Source organism: Pomacea canaliculata, linkage group LG12 (genome assembly GCF_003073045.1).
Source record: "Pomacea canaliculata isolate SZHN2017 linkage group LG12, ASM307304v1, whole genome shotgun sequence".
In the NCBI taxonomy this organism is placed as follows: Eukaryota; Metazoa; Mollusca; class Gastropoda; order Architaenioglossa; family Ampullariidae; genus Pomacea; species Pomacea canaliculata.
In genome coordinates this window covers 21,059,578-21,072,348 of record NC_037601.1, presented here as the reverse complement: position 1 = coordinate 21,072,348, position 12,771 = coordinate 21,059,578, and the positions used below count along the sequence as shown (strand labels likewise).

Here is a 12,771-nt window from a genome sequence, read left to right as displayed (position 1 = left end):
TTGTTTGAGACAGAGCTGACAGGCAGCAGACACACAAAGTCACACACAGATCGACAGAGAGAGAGAGAGAGAGAGAGAGAGAGAGAGAGAGAGAGAGAGAGAGAGAGAGATTTATGTTATTTTTATTGACTAAATTTAAGTCTAGTTATATTTATTAGTTAATAAAGTTCTACTTCACTTTGGCTTATACGCCCGCACGCGCACACACACACACATCACTTACGATAATTGAGGATTTTTTTCTGTTTATTGCCTTTGAAAAGGACGATAATTCAACACATCCGCCGGCATTGCAGTGTTGACCAGAAGCCATTGTGAAGTTTGTCATCATGCAGCTGCATCGTCCGGCTCCTAAGCTGACATTCCCCAATATCTTCAAGGAGCATCAGTTCCACAAATTCCAGACAAGAAGCAGGGATTTTTTTAGCTTCTCCAATAGTGTGTGTGGATGGCTTTTTCATACCCCCTACACACACACACCACACCACACACACACACCGCTGTCATAATATGTCCACCCTTGCTGATTCGTCAGCACCACCCCGAGACTCGCTTGCGCGCTGTGATTAAAAAGAAAAAAAATCATCGAAATACGGAGACTCGTGTGTTTCTTTCGCAACCTGAATAATGAATTCCTTTACAGAGAGACTGGCAGCCGTAGTCTCGTCTCTTATCTGATCCGCAGCGGGGAAAGGAGTGAAAGGAAGAGAGAAGAGTCTGAAGTCAAATGCGTTGTTGATGTCGTTATCGATGGTGTCGAAGTTATGGGATGTTAGCTCAAGCGCAGTTTTTCAGTCTTTCTTCGGTGGAGCCGGCGGCACGACGGAAAGTGGTAGAATTAAAAAAACATTTTGACACAGAATCAACGGCAGGTGAATGGGACTACTTCGCGCATCCGCTGGATGACATAAAGAGATTGTTAAAAACAAAAACATAATCTTTTTCCTGTCTTCATGGGCTTTCTGTTGTCTGCTCAGACGTCAGCATCACAGGAAGACTGGAGGAAGGATGGAGACAACTCGCGCTGGACTATGATAATCTTCTGTGTGGTGAAACCATTAATCGTGTACAGATGTGTTTGCAGCTGTAGCTCGGATTGTTGTGACAAAAATTTGAGAGTGACGAGGAGGGAACTGATGAGCAAAGTGCAGGTTTGCTGTCTATAGGAAGCCAAGAATATTGACCTCTCTCGTGGAGAACTATTAATCGTAGGCGTGGAGACCCGGGGAAACTTCATATCGACCCCAGACACCTTCTGTAAGTCTTTTACTAACACACATTATTTAGTTAATTAATATTAGAAATATTATGTAAAGAAATAAAGTAGCACAATACAAATTTAACTGAAGATGCCAGCGGTTATGCTAAAGGATGCACAGTAGAGACAGAGAGAGAGGAAGTCTTAAAACAAATACACATAAGGATCAGTAGTTAGAAGGTGAGAGCTAAAAAAATATAGCAGAAAGAAAACAAAGTTGTGTATTGAAACAGTATGATGAATTTGGAAACATTAAAGAAAAATTTCAGTTTCAACACCGAAAGTTAAATTGATCTTAGATGTTTGATGACAAGAAGGGTCGATTAATATGATGAGGTAAGGTTGATGAAAGAGTTTGTAGGAGATGAATGACGAGAAATTGAAAGTCGATGACTTTAGCTACAAGACTAAGCAGTGCATCGAGCTGTCAGTACAAATCAATGCTAAGTGTTTATGTATCAGATACTCAGATACAGTATCAGACATAAGTGTCATTCTAAGTATGGGTATAAAATTAATTTGTCAAAAAAGAGACTGGCAAAAGATCATTTAAAATTAAATATCTGAATGTCTTGATAGTTAAGCATTTTCTTGACTTTTGTTTTTACTTTCCATGGTTTCGAAAACGAACTGTTATGTTTCCTAAAGTATATTCTGAAAACGCAGAACTAAGACTTATCACGTGACCACTAATTTGTTCCTCAATTAAGTAATGATGGATGGAGGAGAAAGGCTGTCGACGGTTAACAGGTGCTCAATCGCTGTCTGTCCTCTATTACATGTGATAGTATTTAGTGTCCACACTTTGATGTTCTCAGAGCAGGTACCTGACCCTCTTCCTATCAGACTAATCGTCCTGGAGTTTCCCCAGTTTTCTGACCTCTTCTCACATTTTGTCTGTAAGAAGCCTTCGGTACCAACAAAAAGTCAAAACAAACAAAAGAACAGGAAAACCAAATGAATAATCTAAGCGGGTTTTTGTCTGAGCCGATGGGAGGGTCACGTGTGCAGCTCTCCTCGCTTTCCTCCCTCTTGCTCCAGAACTTGAAAGGTCAGGTGACGTAATTAAATACCTTGGCGATGACCCCGCTCCTGTCTCCACGCGCAGAACACAACCTAGTAACTCGGCGACCTTTCACTGACTAAAACAGGGTTTCCTCCAACCTCACAAATCATTTCTGTGAGAAAGGACGAGTTTCTTGATCCTGACGACGAGACTTTGCAAACATCGCGATGGTGCGATGCTGAGGAGGAAAGGGGAGTAACTGCAGTAGGATGCTCTCCCTTGCAGTGTCTGTCTGGTCAGTTGTCGTTCACGCAGATGATATCGTTACAGGGGAGAAAAATTACATCCTTTCACGGACATCTGAAGTGCTGAGAGAGCTTTGATGTTTGTGTATAATGACATGGATTATGAGGACTCAATACGAAATTCAAGAGACTGAGAAATGGGAGTTAACTGAGTTACAGAAATAAGAATAAATCTGCCAGCCAGAGCTAATTAATTTATTAATTTAATTTCCAAGTTCTTACATGTAGAGAAATATGCCTACTTGACTTAATCACTTTGCTATATATATATTTCATGACAATATAATATAGCAGAATAAAGAGCCATACCAAGGCTCACACAGAAGTAATATATATAAAAAACAACAAAAAACAAACAAAAAAATACATTCACACACACTCATTCACATTCCCAACAAATTGTACAAGTTATGAAATGTCCGCATGTGTAATCTTACCTGCTTCACCTCAAAACGATTAAAAGCAGAAGAAAACCGCCTAAAGACATGTCGAGAAACATCCTAATAACTTCCCACAAGCACGAACGACTGTGTGAGAGATGTATAAGACTACTTTGAAAGTGTGTAGGCGTTGTTCTTTTACTCCTTTTTTTTCATCTGCGTTAGACAATTGCTCGACTAACTTTTAACCCAGAAAAGTTTACAGAAATCGAGAAAGAAAATAAAATAAAGAAAACAATGGGAAAAAATGAAAGACAAAAAATAAAAGAAAGGAGAAAAAAAGAAAGAAAAAAACCTCATCTTAGACATACAGTGACACATGATGTACAGTGGTACCCACCGCGTGTAGCCCAAACCTTGTCAGGGAAATTTTTTTCATGGTGTATGGCGATTTCAATGTGAATTATAAAATTTCTACGATTTTACAAGTAATTACATTGAGTCTACATAAAAAGAAATAAATTCAAATATGGCGTGCTGGGTGGGATATATTCTTTTGGAATTTTCTGTTTTTCCCATTTTTTCAAAACCGTTTTATTCAAAGTAAAATGCGACTATTACAATTATGTGAGACATATTTTATGGCTTCAGTTAGATAAAATCAAAGTTGAAAGTATAAAGAAGATACTTCTGTTTCTCGGAAACGGGTTGACTAACAAGGACTTGGAGCCCCACAGTCCGTATTAGACAAAGGGAAAGTCTCGCTGTCTGGTACAGTAATGGAGCAGACAAAAGTGACATTATCTACTTGAACAGAGGTCGACCCGACCCCTTGAGCTGACAGAACCTGAGTACAACGATAACTGCTGATCTTGTGGAATCTGACCGTTTGCCAGCACTGGTTTCATCCACCCCACCCCACATCTTTTGAGAACATCCACCTCCATGGACATAAACATACATACTTGGAGACATGGAGCATGGACAGGGACTTTTTGCTGACACCCAATGACCGCCATTGTAAGATAAATTATTTCGGGCCCTTTGTTGTGTCCCCTTCACAATCTGATGCTTCTTTGATGAATATGTATGAGGTCACGTGTTCAGAACGCTTTTGGCAGCTTTACTGCGGATTTGACTGGAGAAGCGAATATAATGGTGCACGAGGACCCCGGGCTGGAAGCTGCAACAGTCTTGCCGATGGAGACGATGTTTGAACTCGTGCGGGTGGCTTGTTATTCTCTGATGTTGCCGCGAGTTTGGGGACCACCGACTGCGGGAAATAAGGTGGAGGATCGATACGCAATTTGTCCTGTAAATGGGGGAGTTTTTATAAGCTAAAGCCTTCTGTCTTCTAAACGGCTTCTTATTTGCTTTTATGGCCTTGATATTTTTACTACTTTGTATATTTAGAGTCCCACCGCGCGCTCTCTCTCTCTCATACACACATACACAAGCGAGCGCACGTGCACATAGGTAAAGAATCTGGAATGGAGGAGTAATTGAACGAATAACTTACATAAATATTGAGGATAGTATTCAACAGTTATAGCTGTGCATTCAATAGCCATTCCTCTGTTGCTGTAGCAACTGCGATGGACGATTGTACTTCCGGGGTCGTAGCTATGAAGCCGAGGGCAAAACTCAAGGAAAGTGGTCTTGCTCTGAAATTAGAAAACAGTTTCATAGCTCGCGATCACTAAACTTCATTCTTCTTGGACCCCAGGACAGTCTGCCGCCGGTCTGTAGCTGCTACTTTAGAGTGAAACAACATCTGCTTGTCCGGACAAAGCTTATAGAAAAATAACAAGCTTTTCCTGGAAGTTCCCGCGTTGCCGAAACGATCTGTGATGTGTGGTGTTGTTTGAAAGTTGTTTTGAAATAATAGTACTTTTTGTATAAGATAGTTGATTAAAGTCAACATTTTTCACTTAAACGCTAAGTTTGCTGCTATTTATCATCATCATGGACGTTCAAATTGGAAGAAAACTTTTCTCATTTGCAAAAAAAAAAAATCAGAAATAGTAATGGGGGAGGACGATTCAAGACATTTTCTCTTGAATCACATAAACACATTCCACTGATATTTTATGAGGAAGCAGGAGAAATATTATATTAATGACAAAAGGGTAGTATTTTTCTAAAAATAGCATCATGTAATTAGTTTTTTTTCATATGATTACATTTTTATAATATTATTATTCTTTTCATAGTAAAAAAGTCATTATCGTCAGTCATCTGAAGAAATTAACTTATATTCACCCACTTAATAAGAGAGAATCCATAATAATACAATGTAGACGGCAATGACCACGATTGTTGCCCATTAATGTTTATGTGGAGAAGATATACTCACCAGTCCGTTTGGACCTTTTTATATTTTTTAACTTTAGTCGAAGCTTGGGCTTGATCATCTTCGACTTCTGAGGAAGGCTGTATTCTAGAATCAGCTTTGACATTTTCTGGACAAAGACTTGAAGACATGGACAGACTTGCTGGACTGAGCAACACTCACTGTTACCTACACTGCTTACACCCAACAGAACTTTACAGCATAGCTGGTAATTTTCTTCTTCTTCTTCTCTTAGTGGCAGGTGACAAAGTCGATGTTTGATGGCTAATATCTTGAAAATTGAGCATAAATACGTACACATACTCTAGGAATTATTATTTTACTAGGAACGATCACAAAGAAAATAAATGTTGCACTCTAGTCTCTAACTTTGTACGTGTGTCACTCGCTCACAAAAGAGGTTTGTGGTCAGTGAGTTGGCAGTTAATGAGTGGGCAAGACTGCTAATCACTGTAATTAGAAGAAAGTGTGCGAGGGCTTCGTGCATCGCCCAAGACATCTGTGGAAATCAATAGCTAGTGTCCTGTATTAAAATACCACAGTACCAAGACCCCTGTAGGAACCGATATTCTAATCACTGACTGACCCTAATCATCCCCCCACACACCAACAATCTTTCATTCCCTCTTTCTCACGCGAGCACGTGCACACACACACCTCGCACACAAATATGCGTGTGTGATTTTTAATATGTGAGGGTATGAGTGCGGGATTCTCTCTTTGTGTGTGTATAAAAATCAAAAACCCTCCATAAAGTACAAAACACAAAAATTAAGTCTTTGGTGGGGTAGATGACGTGACCAACGTCTGTGTCTATTCTGTCACCAGTTTAGTCACCCGTGATTAGCAAGATTTTCTCTATCTGACCACGAAAATGACATGATATTTTTTGTTTTTTCAAACTTTTTCTCTCAGAGACCTTGTGCATCGATGAACTGGGCTCAATACACCAACTATGATTCTGAAAACATAATTATTCAAGACAAACAGCGACGACAGATGTTATATATCTTCCACATGAAGGAGACATTCGATGAAAATTTGAGAAACCCATCTCTAGCGGCTGGCACTAGCAAGTACGTCACGAGGAGGACGAAGGAGTGACGGAATGATGAGGAGCAACGCGAAGGAGCATGGACTAGAAGAGTACGTCACATCAGGTCCAAAATACACAGGAACGTCTTCACGTACCAGTAACGTCTTCACGTAGCAGAAACGTCTTCACGTAGCAGCCAAAGTCTTCACGTAGCAGAAACGTCTTCACGTAGCAGCGTCTTCACGTAGCAACCACGTCTTCACGTAGCAGCCAACGTCTTCACGTAGCAACCAACGTCTTCACGTAGCAGAGGCAAGAGGCACACCGCTCGACCACACAACGTCTCTGGTCGGCTTTCTTGGGAGGCCAGGCGCCACGAGGATGCGCTGATTCCTGACCAAACACACGAGCAGACGACCACACGTCCTCCAGCGGCTGTGACGTGCGTGTCATGGCGCCCAGCACACGTCACCGCTTGATTTCAATCTTACTTCTACTTCTGGTTCATAAAGGTAAGCTTTCTCTTCACTTTCCTTATTGTTATACCTCCTTCTAACAAAGTTGTCTCCTTTGTTCCCTACAGATGTTATTTTTATGCGGGCACTGTGCATCTTAGAAATCACCAAAGGTTCCTGTGTGCAATGAATAACATTTTGTAGTAGAAGAAAGTCTGACAGTTTTTTCTCGTTATCACATCCCCTTCTATCTGGGGAAGCGGACGGCCGAGTGGTTAGAGCGCTGGCGTCCGAACCGAGAGCGCGCTGGTTCAATTCCCGATAAGCTCAGCAAACTTCCCCCAGTCGACCCAGCTGAAGGGAATGGGTACCTGACTCCATAGAGGGTTGGGGAAGGTAAGGCAGCGAGGGAGAGGAGATGGGCACCACCCTCATGTAAAAAGCTGGCCCCGAGAAAAGTGGGGTCTCTAACACCTCACTCCCCAAACGACCTTAAAAGGTTATGGGACGACCTTTACCTTTTACCCTCTATCTAATATATTATTCCGGACTTGACATTGAATTTCCAACAGAACCAGAAGGACCAAAATAACATAAGGTAAATATTTTTTTCTTGTAAGACTTTCTTGGTCAGTCTTGTGTGAGAGCTACATGCTCGTCAATAGTAAGTCTAAGATTTTAAATAAGAATTTGTTTTTAGCAATAGTAAAGGGAATATAGGGAATCCATGTTAATCTCAAACTCTGGATTTATCGCCCTCCACACGGTCATCGGGTACTAAAGTGTTATAGAAGATTCACAACCAGACGATGTTGATGCCCGGATGTAATTGAGGGAGACACTTTATTACAGACAAATATTCAGTAAAGGTTTCTCTGTTTCATCTCTCACACTACACCCTAGATGACCCTATCTGTCATGGGACCGATAATGATGTTGACAAATGATGATGAAGCAAAGACGTTGAACCCTTGCCAACCTTGTAAAAATTGTTTTTTCAATCATTATGTCAAAACCGAAATGAAAGACATCCATCGTGGAGAGAGATGCAGCCATTGAGCACATGGGGGGTATTTTCAACTTGAGTGCAGGACACAAAACACACATGTCCTACTCACTCGTTTCGAAATTATTTTGTATTTGAAACTGAAAGTCGGAAGTGGATGATGGAGAAAGATATTGGCAGAGAATGTTGTTAAGATGGATGGGAATATGGCTGTCGTCTGTACCACTAGGGTGTAGACAGTGGAGGGCTGAGAGGCATCGACAAAGTCCAGCCTTGATAGCAAGTGCTCTTCAGCTCCTTTTCTGACAGTTATGCGGGTAACGAAAGAAAAAAGAAACTTGTTGCATCTTTTCCTTCCATGCGCAAGGAGGTGATTTTTTCAGAGAAGCAGGTGTGGTGTGAATGGCGGATACAATGGCGACAGTCTGATTAGACTGAGTTATGTGAAACACAGCATGCAGAGGTGGGAGCTTTGCACACGAGAAACCACTTAAAATTTAAGGAACAAGGACAGCAAATCAATTTTTGCCGAGTGCGACTTTGTCGGTGGGTGTCCAACGTCTTCAAGTGTCTTCAAGAAACGACGTGAACCAGTCGGGTGGAGTGGGTTCACGGGAAAATAGTATGCGATCGAGGCTGCGTGCACTTGTGAGCATGTGTGTATGTGTGCGTGTGTGATGCACCCGAGGGTATACAAATGTAAAATAAGACATGTATGAATGACATTTTGGTCTACAATTTTAATCTGCAAATGGCCACAGACCTGCATATAAGGCCACGCTCACGTGCTGTTGTGTTTACATTCGCTGCTAACTGCATTTCATGCATCATCATATTCCCATGGAGGATCCACCATGCTCCTCTAAATGTTTCCTGGCCTGCTAGTCAACAAGTAAATTTTATAGATATAAAATAAACAATGAAGTTAAGAGGCTTCATAAATAACATTGTAAATATCTGAGTCCTCCTGTTATCCCAATGGACTGATGTAATGGCGAAGAAACTGCCATGAGCTATCCAGAGCATTTTTACAAAACAAAAAATTCAAATGTGTATATAGAATTAAAAAAATTGAATACCAATTTAAAAGATTTAGTTTTAAAAAATATATTTTCCATTTGTTATTATGTTTTTATTATTTATCTAGCTACACCACTTTCATTAACTGATTTTCTCCTTTTTGTGTTTGTTTTTCTTTCGATCTTTCCGTGTAGGATGGCAATTTTTTTTCTTTGCGTATTTCTAATGCAGCTTGTCCGGTATGTCAAGGATAATTACCAGTTTATATATATACACCACTTTAAAGACCATTTATTCTGTCATCGATAAGTGCACAACTCCATTTTCCAATCTTCATCAATTAAACCACTGACAGAACACAAAACCCATCAGACCATCAGCAACAAAGCTGCATCAATCCATCTTCATCACCACTCAATACATTTCCTGATTTAGGGTCAAGGGTAGTTCACGGCCAATATAACTGGATTAGGGTAGAAAAATTCCATCGCATCATTTTGGAGATGATTATAGCAAATTATCAGACAGAATTAGAGTTAAGAGGCATGATGGGACTTCTTGCATTTAGCGGCTGACCATAGTTAACCACGAGCAGACATTTCTTTGAACCAATGAACCAAAATGAAAGATGAAGGGGAAAACCTGAGGCTATTTTTCCTCCCTGTTTTTTCTTTTTTCCCTTTGTTTTTAAATTTAAATTTCGAGCCTTCTTGATGTTGTTAACGTCTGGGTCGATAATAAGTTTCTGATTTTGATTGTATGTGGAGTCAGAACGAGTCAGCTCTGGATGGAATGTATAGAATAAATGTAATTAGGTTGTCGTTGTCCTCGCTAGGGGAAGAAGGGAGGGGGGGAAGGGAACCTGAGATAGAATTTAGAGTCCCGCCAATAACCGTTGGCAATGGTCGCTACCAACTAATAACTTGGATTCCAGGCTGAGGAAAGTAGCGAAAGTCAATGTTGGTTGTTTACTTAACTCTCAGTCCGTCAGCCAACACTTGGACAAGTTTGCTTTTGTATCCTGAATATATTTATGACATTTGATAGTGATCATAGATTCTGACATTCGTGAATTTCCACCGTCTACACTAATTACACCGATGTCTAGCCTCTTAATGAGAGGTTGCACTCTTATCTATTCAGTCTTCTGTTTTCATCGGACAACATCCTAACACAACCGACCATTGATTTCTTGCTGTGTGTTGAGGTGGTCTTCACTGAAAAACGTCCACTAGTCGCTAAATTTATGATGAGACAGCTTACACATTTACACCTACCCCTTGATATTAAACACACTTTGAAATAACCAAAGATAAACAAAATGGCAGCGGCTTGGCCCTTCATATTCTCTCGCGCAGTAACGGTCATGATCGATAGAAAATCTTTTAAAATAAAACAACTTTGCTAGGTTCCTTTGTTTGTTATTGCTTTTCTGGATTACTTGGTATTGCCATCTTATTTCCGTCTGATTGCTTTTAAATGATGACTACCAATCACTGTTGGGGCATCGTTCTCTCCCGTCTTACACTTCCTCTGACAGGCTTCCATCGGTGAGAGAAAGAGATAAGGAAGTGATGAACTTTTCCTGCATACGTGGACAGGCGATGTGATCAAGGCAATCAGCGATAAAACGAGCATCAAACTGAGAGAGAGAGAGAGAGCATTTTTCTTAAAAAGACAGACAGGCAGGGGGGATGAAGAGGGAGGGGTTAGAAAGATTGAGAGAGACAAAGAGGGAGAAAACAAGAGGTAGGGACGAAGAAGAGAAAGAACCTGTCTGTATCGTTAAAGTATTCAGGCAAAGGTTTGCTTCTAACATCACTCTCTTTGGGAGCACAACTGTTTTAGAAAGACAACTAGATGGATAGATAGATTATTGACAATCATCATCATCATCATCATCATCATCATCATCATCATCATCATCATCATCATCATCATCATCATCATCATCATCATCATCATCATCATCATCATCATCATCATGATGTGTCTGTGTGTTCGACAAGTGCAGGCGAAACTAAGCAAACTCCGCACTGCGATGTCCCTCACTCGAGTCAATGTCTGAAGAGGTCAAAGGGCGACCAGTGATCAGGGAGCCAGGGCGACTCGGTGTCCAGTGCACTGGTCTGGCAGGTTCCAGTGTGTTCTGTGAGCACACATTCCTTGACACACTCAGTTCGTTCCACCCGTCATCACGGACAGCCAGCAAGGCAAGCTGCTAATACAGAGTGGGAGAACAACAAGCATCACAGGGTGTGTCTAGACGCCCTCATGTCACTGAATCATTGATGGAGATTGGGCGTGTGTTGGCTAGCCAGGCAACTGTAATCACCGAGCTTACACTATGAGCTCACTGGTCTGCCGCATGGGTAGAGATGCAGAAGGCAGACGGATAGATGGATGGACACGAAGACAGAGCCATGGATAGATGAGTGGATGTCTAGATGGGTTGCTAGATAGCTGGACGGATGAATAAATCAATTTGAGGATGAGGAAAAAAATATCTAAATGGATGGATAGACAGATGGATGATATATAAATCTGTAGATGAAAAGATAAATAAAGACATAAGAATGGATAAACAATGAGGTAAATCTATCGATCTATGAATAGAGTTGTTGAACGGTGATAAATAGACAGATGGATAGACGGATAAAGGCCAAACAAGAAAGATAAGTACACGCACGCACACGCACACAGAGCTTAATAAAATATTTTTTCCTTTGCCTTTGATCTCTAAAAGTAAAATATTTTCATGATTTGTGTGAGAAAGGATAGAACAGCCCACAAAGATGTCCAAACATTCCCATTTCTGGGACAGCTTTAAAAATGTTAGTTTTTCTGAGTTTAAAAAAAAAATGGAGGTGACTTCCCTTTTCCCCGACAAGCTGAGAGAATTCATGCGAGCATCGAGCAAAGACTTCGCAACTTTCTTCGGCACTTTCAAGAAAAGGAGGGGGACAAGGCAGCTGGGTGCGAGGACTGAGAGATGGCTCCCCCCTAAACATAATGCAGTCGTTTAACGAGACCTTTCTAGAAAGGGAAAGCACTCAGGATCATGGGCTGCAGTGGACTGCGAGTGACGTCCCCCTGGAGACATTTTTGGGACCGGCCCCTAGAAGCCAGGCTCTTCATTTGTCTTCTGGTCCATTTGTACAACGGTGCAAGCCTGTCAGGCCCAATCAAAGTTGAGCCTGTCAATAACAATATCGAAGAGCCTTTTCGCGAAGAATGTGAAAATCATTCAGTAGATAATCGAACCCCGGGGAGGCCAGGGACCTGGCAGGCAGTGGAGTGGTCAGAATGTGGATCTTGCGCCTGTCTGAGTGGTCCGGCAAACATGGTGTAGACACGCCACAGAAACAGGAGAGACCGTAGCTTGTAGTTTACAGTTGGTAAACGAACAGTTGAGGCTGCCAGGAGCTGTGTATAGGTAAGGGTTCATTAAATTAGGACTTGACACACACGACAACTGGTTGTTAGTGTTCGGCAACTTCCTGGCTGCCATGGAGTTAGAAATTAAACTATGGTGATAGTTGATGGCGAGCTACAGGATAACAAATGACTTTGTAACAAAGAACTATTGTTTAAATATCGATTGTGAAAAGTTTGACTATCGTAACTTTTTACAAATTATTGCATTGGTGTTGAAGTTATTGAAATTATAGATATTTCTTCCAGACACGTCTTGGTGGGTGTGTCAAGAGATTATTCATAACAAGACGAAACGTCTAGTACACGCTTAAATATTTAAATTCAGAATAATAATTATTTGGCCGAGAAAAAAAAATACTGAACATAACATATAACATTTCACAGCTTTGCCTCAGATATTTAAAGGAAGATTTGTTGTGTCCACGTTTGCACTGACAGCAAGAAAGCTGAGACTTTGTAAATGTGTGGAAAGTAAAGTTTTGGGAGGAACACCCAACAGAACAGTCTACCCGGA

At 41.0% G+C, this 12,771-nt stretch overlaps 1 protein-coding gene across 1 annotated transcript in view; it reads left to right on the top strand.

Annotated features, from left to right (window-relative positions):
• The first annotated feature begins 6,777 nt into the window (after positions 1-6,777).
• The window catches only part of LOC112553421 (neuronal acetylcholine receptor subunit beta-2-like), a 32,000-nt gene continuing 26,006 nt past the window's right edge, over positions 6,778-12,771 (top strand). The window contains exon 1 of the mRNA XM_025220623.1: positions 6,778-6,850. Within this exon, the coding sequence (XP_025076408.1) occupies positions 6,790-6,850 (61 nt within the window). The 5' untranslated portion in view covers positions 6,778-6,789. The remainder of the gene's footprint in view (positions 6,851-12,771) is intronic.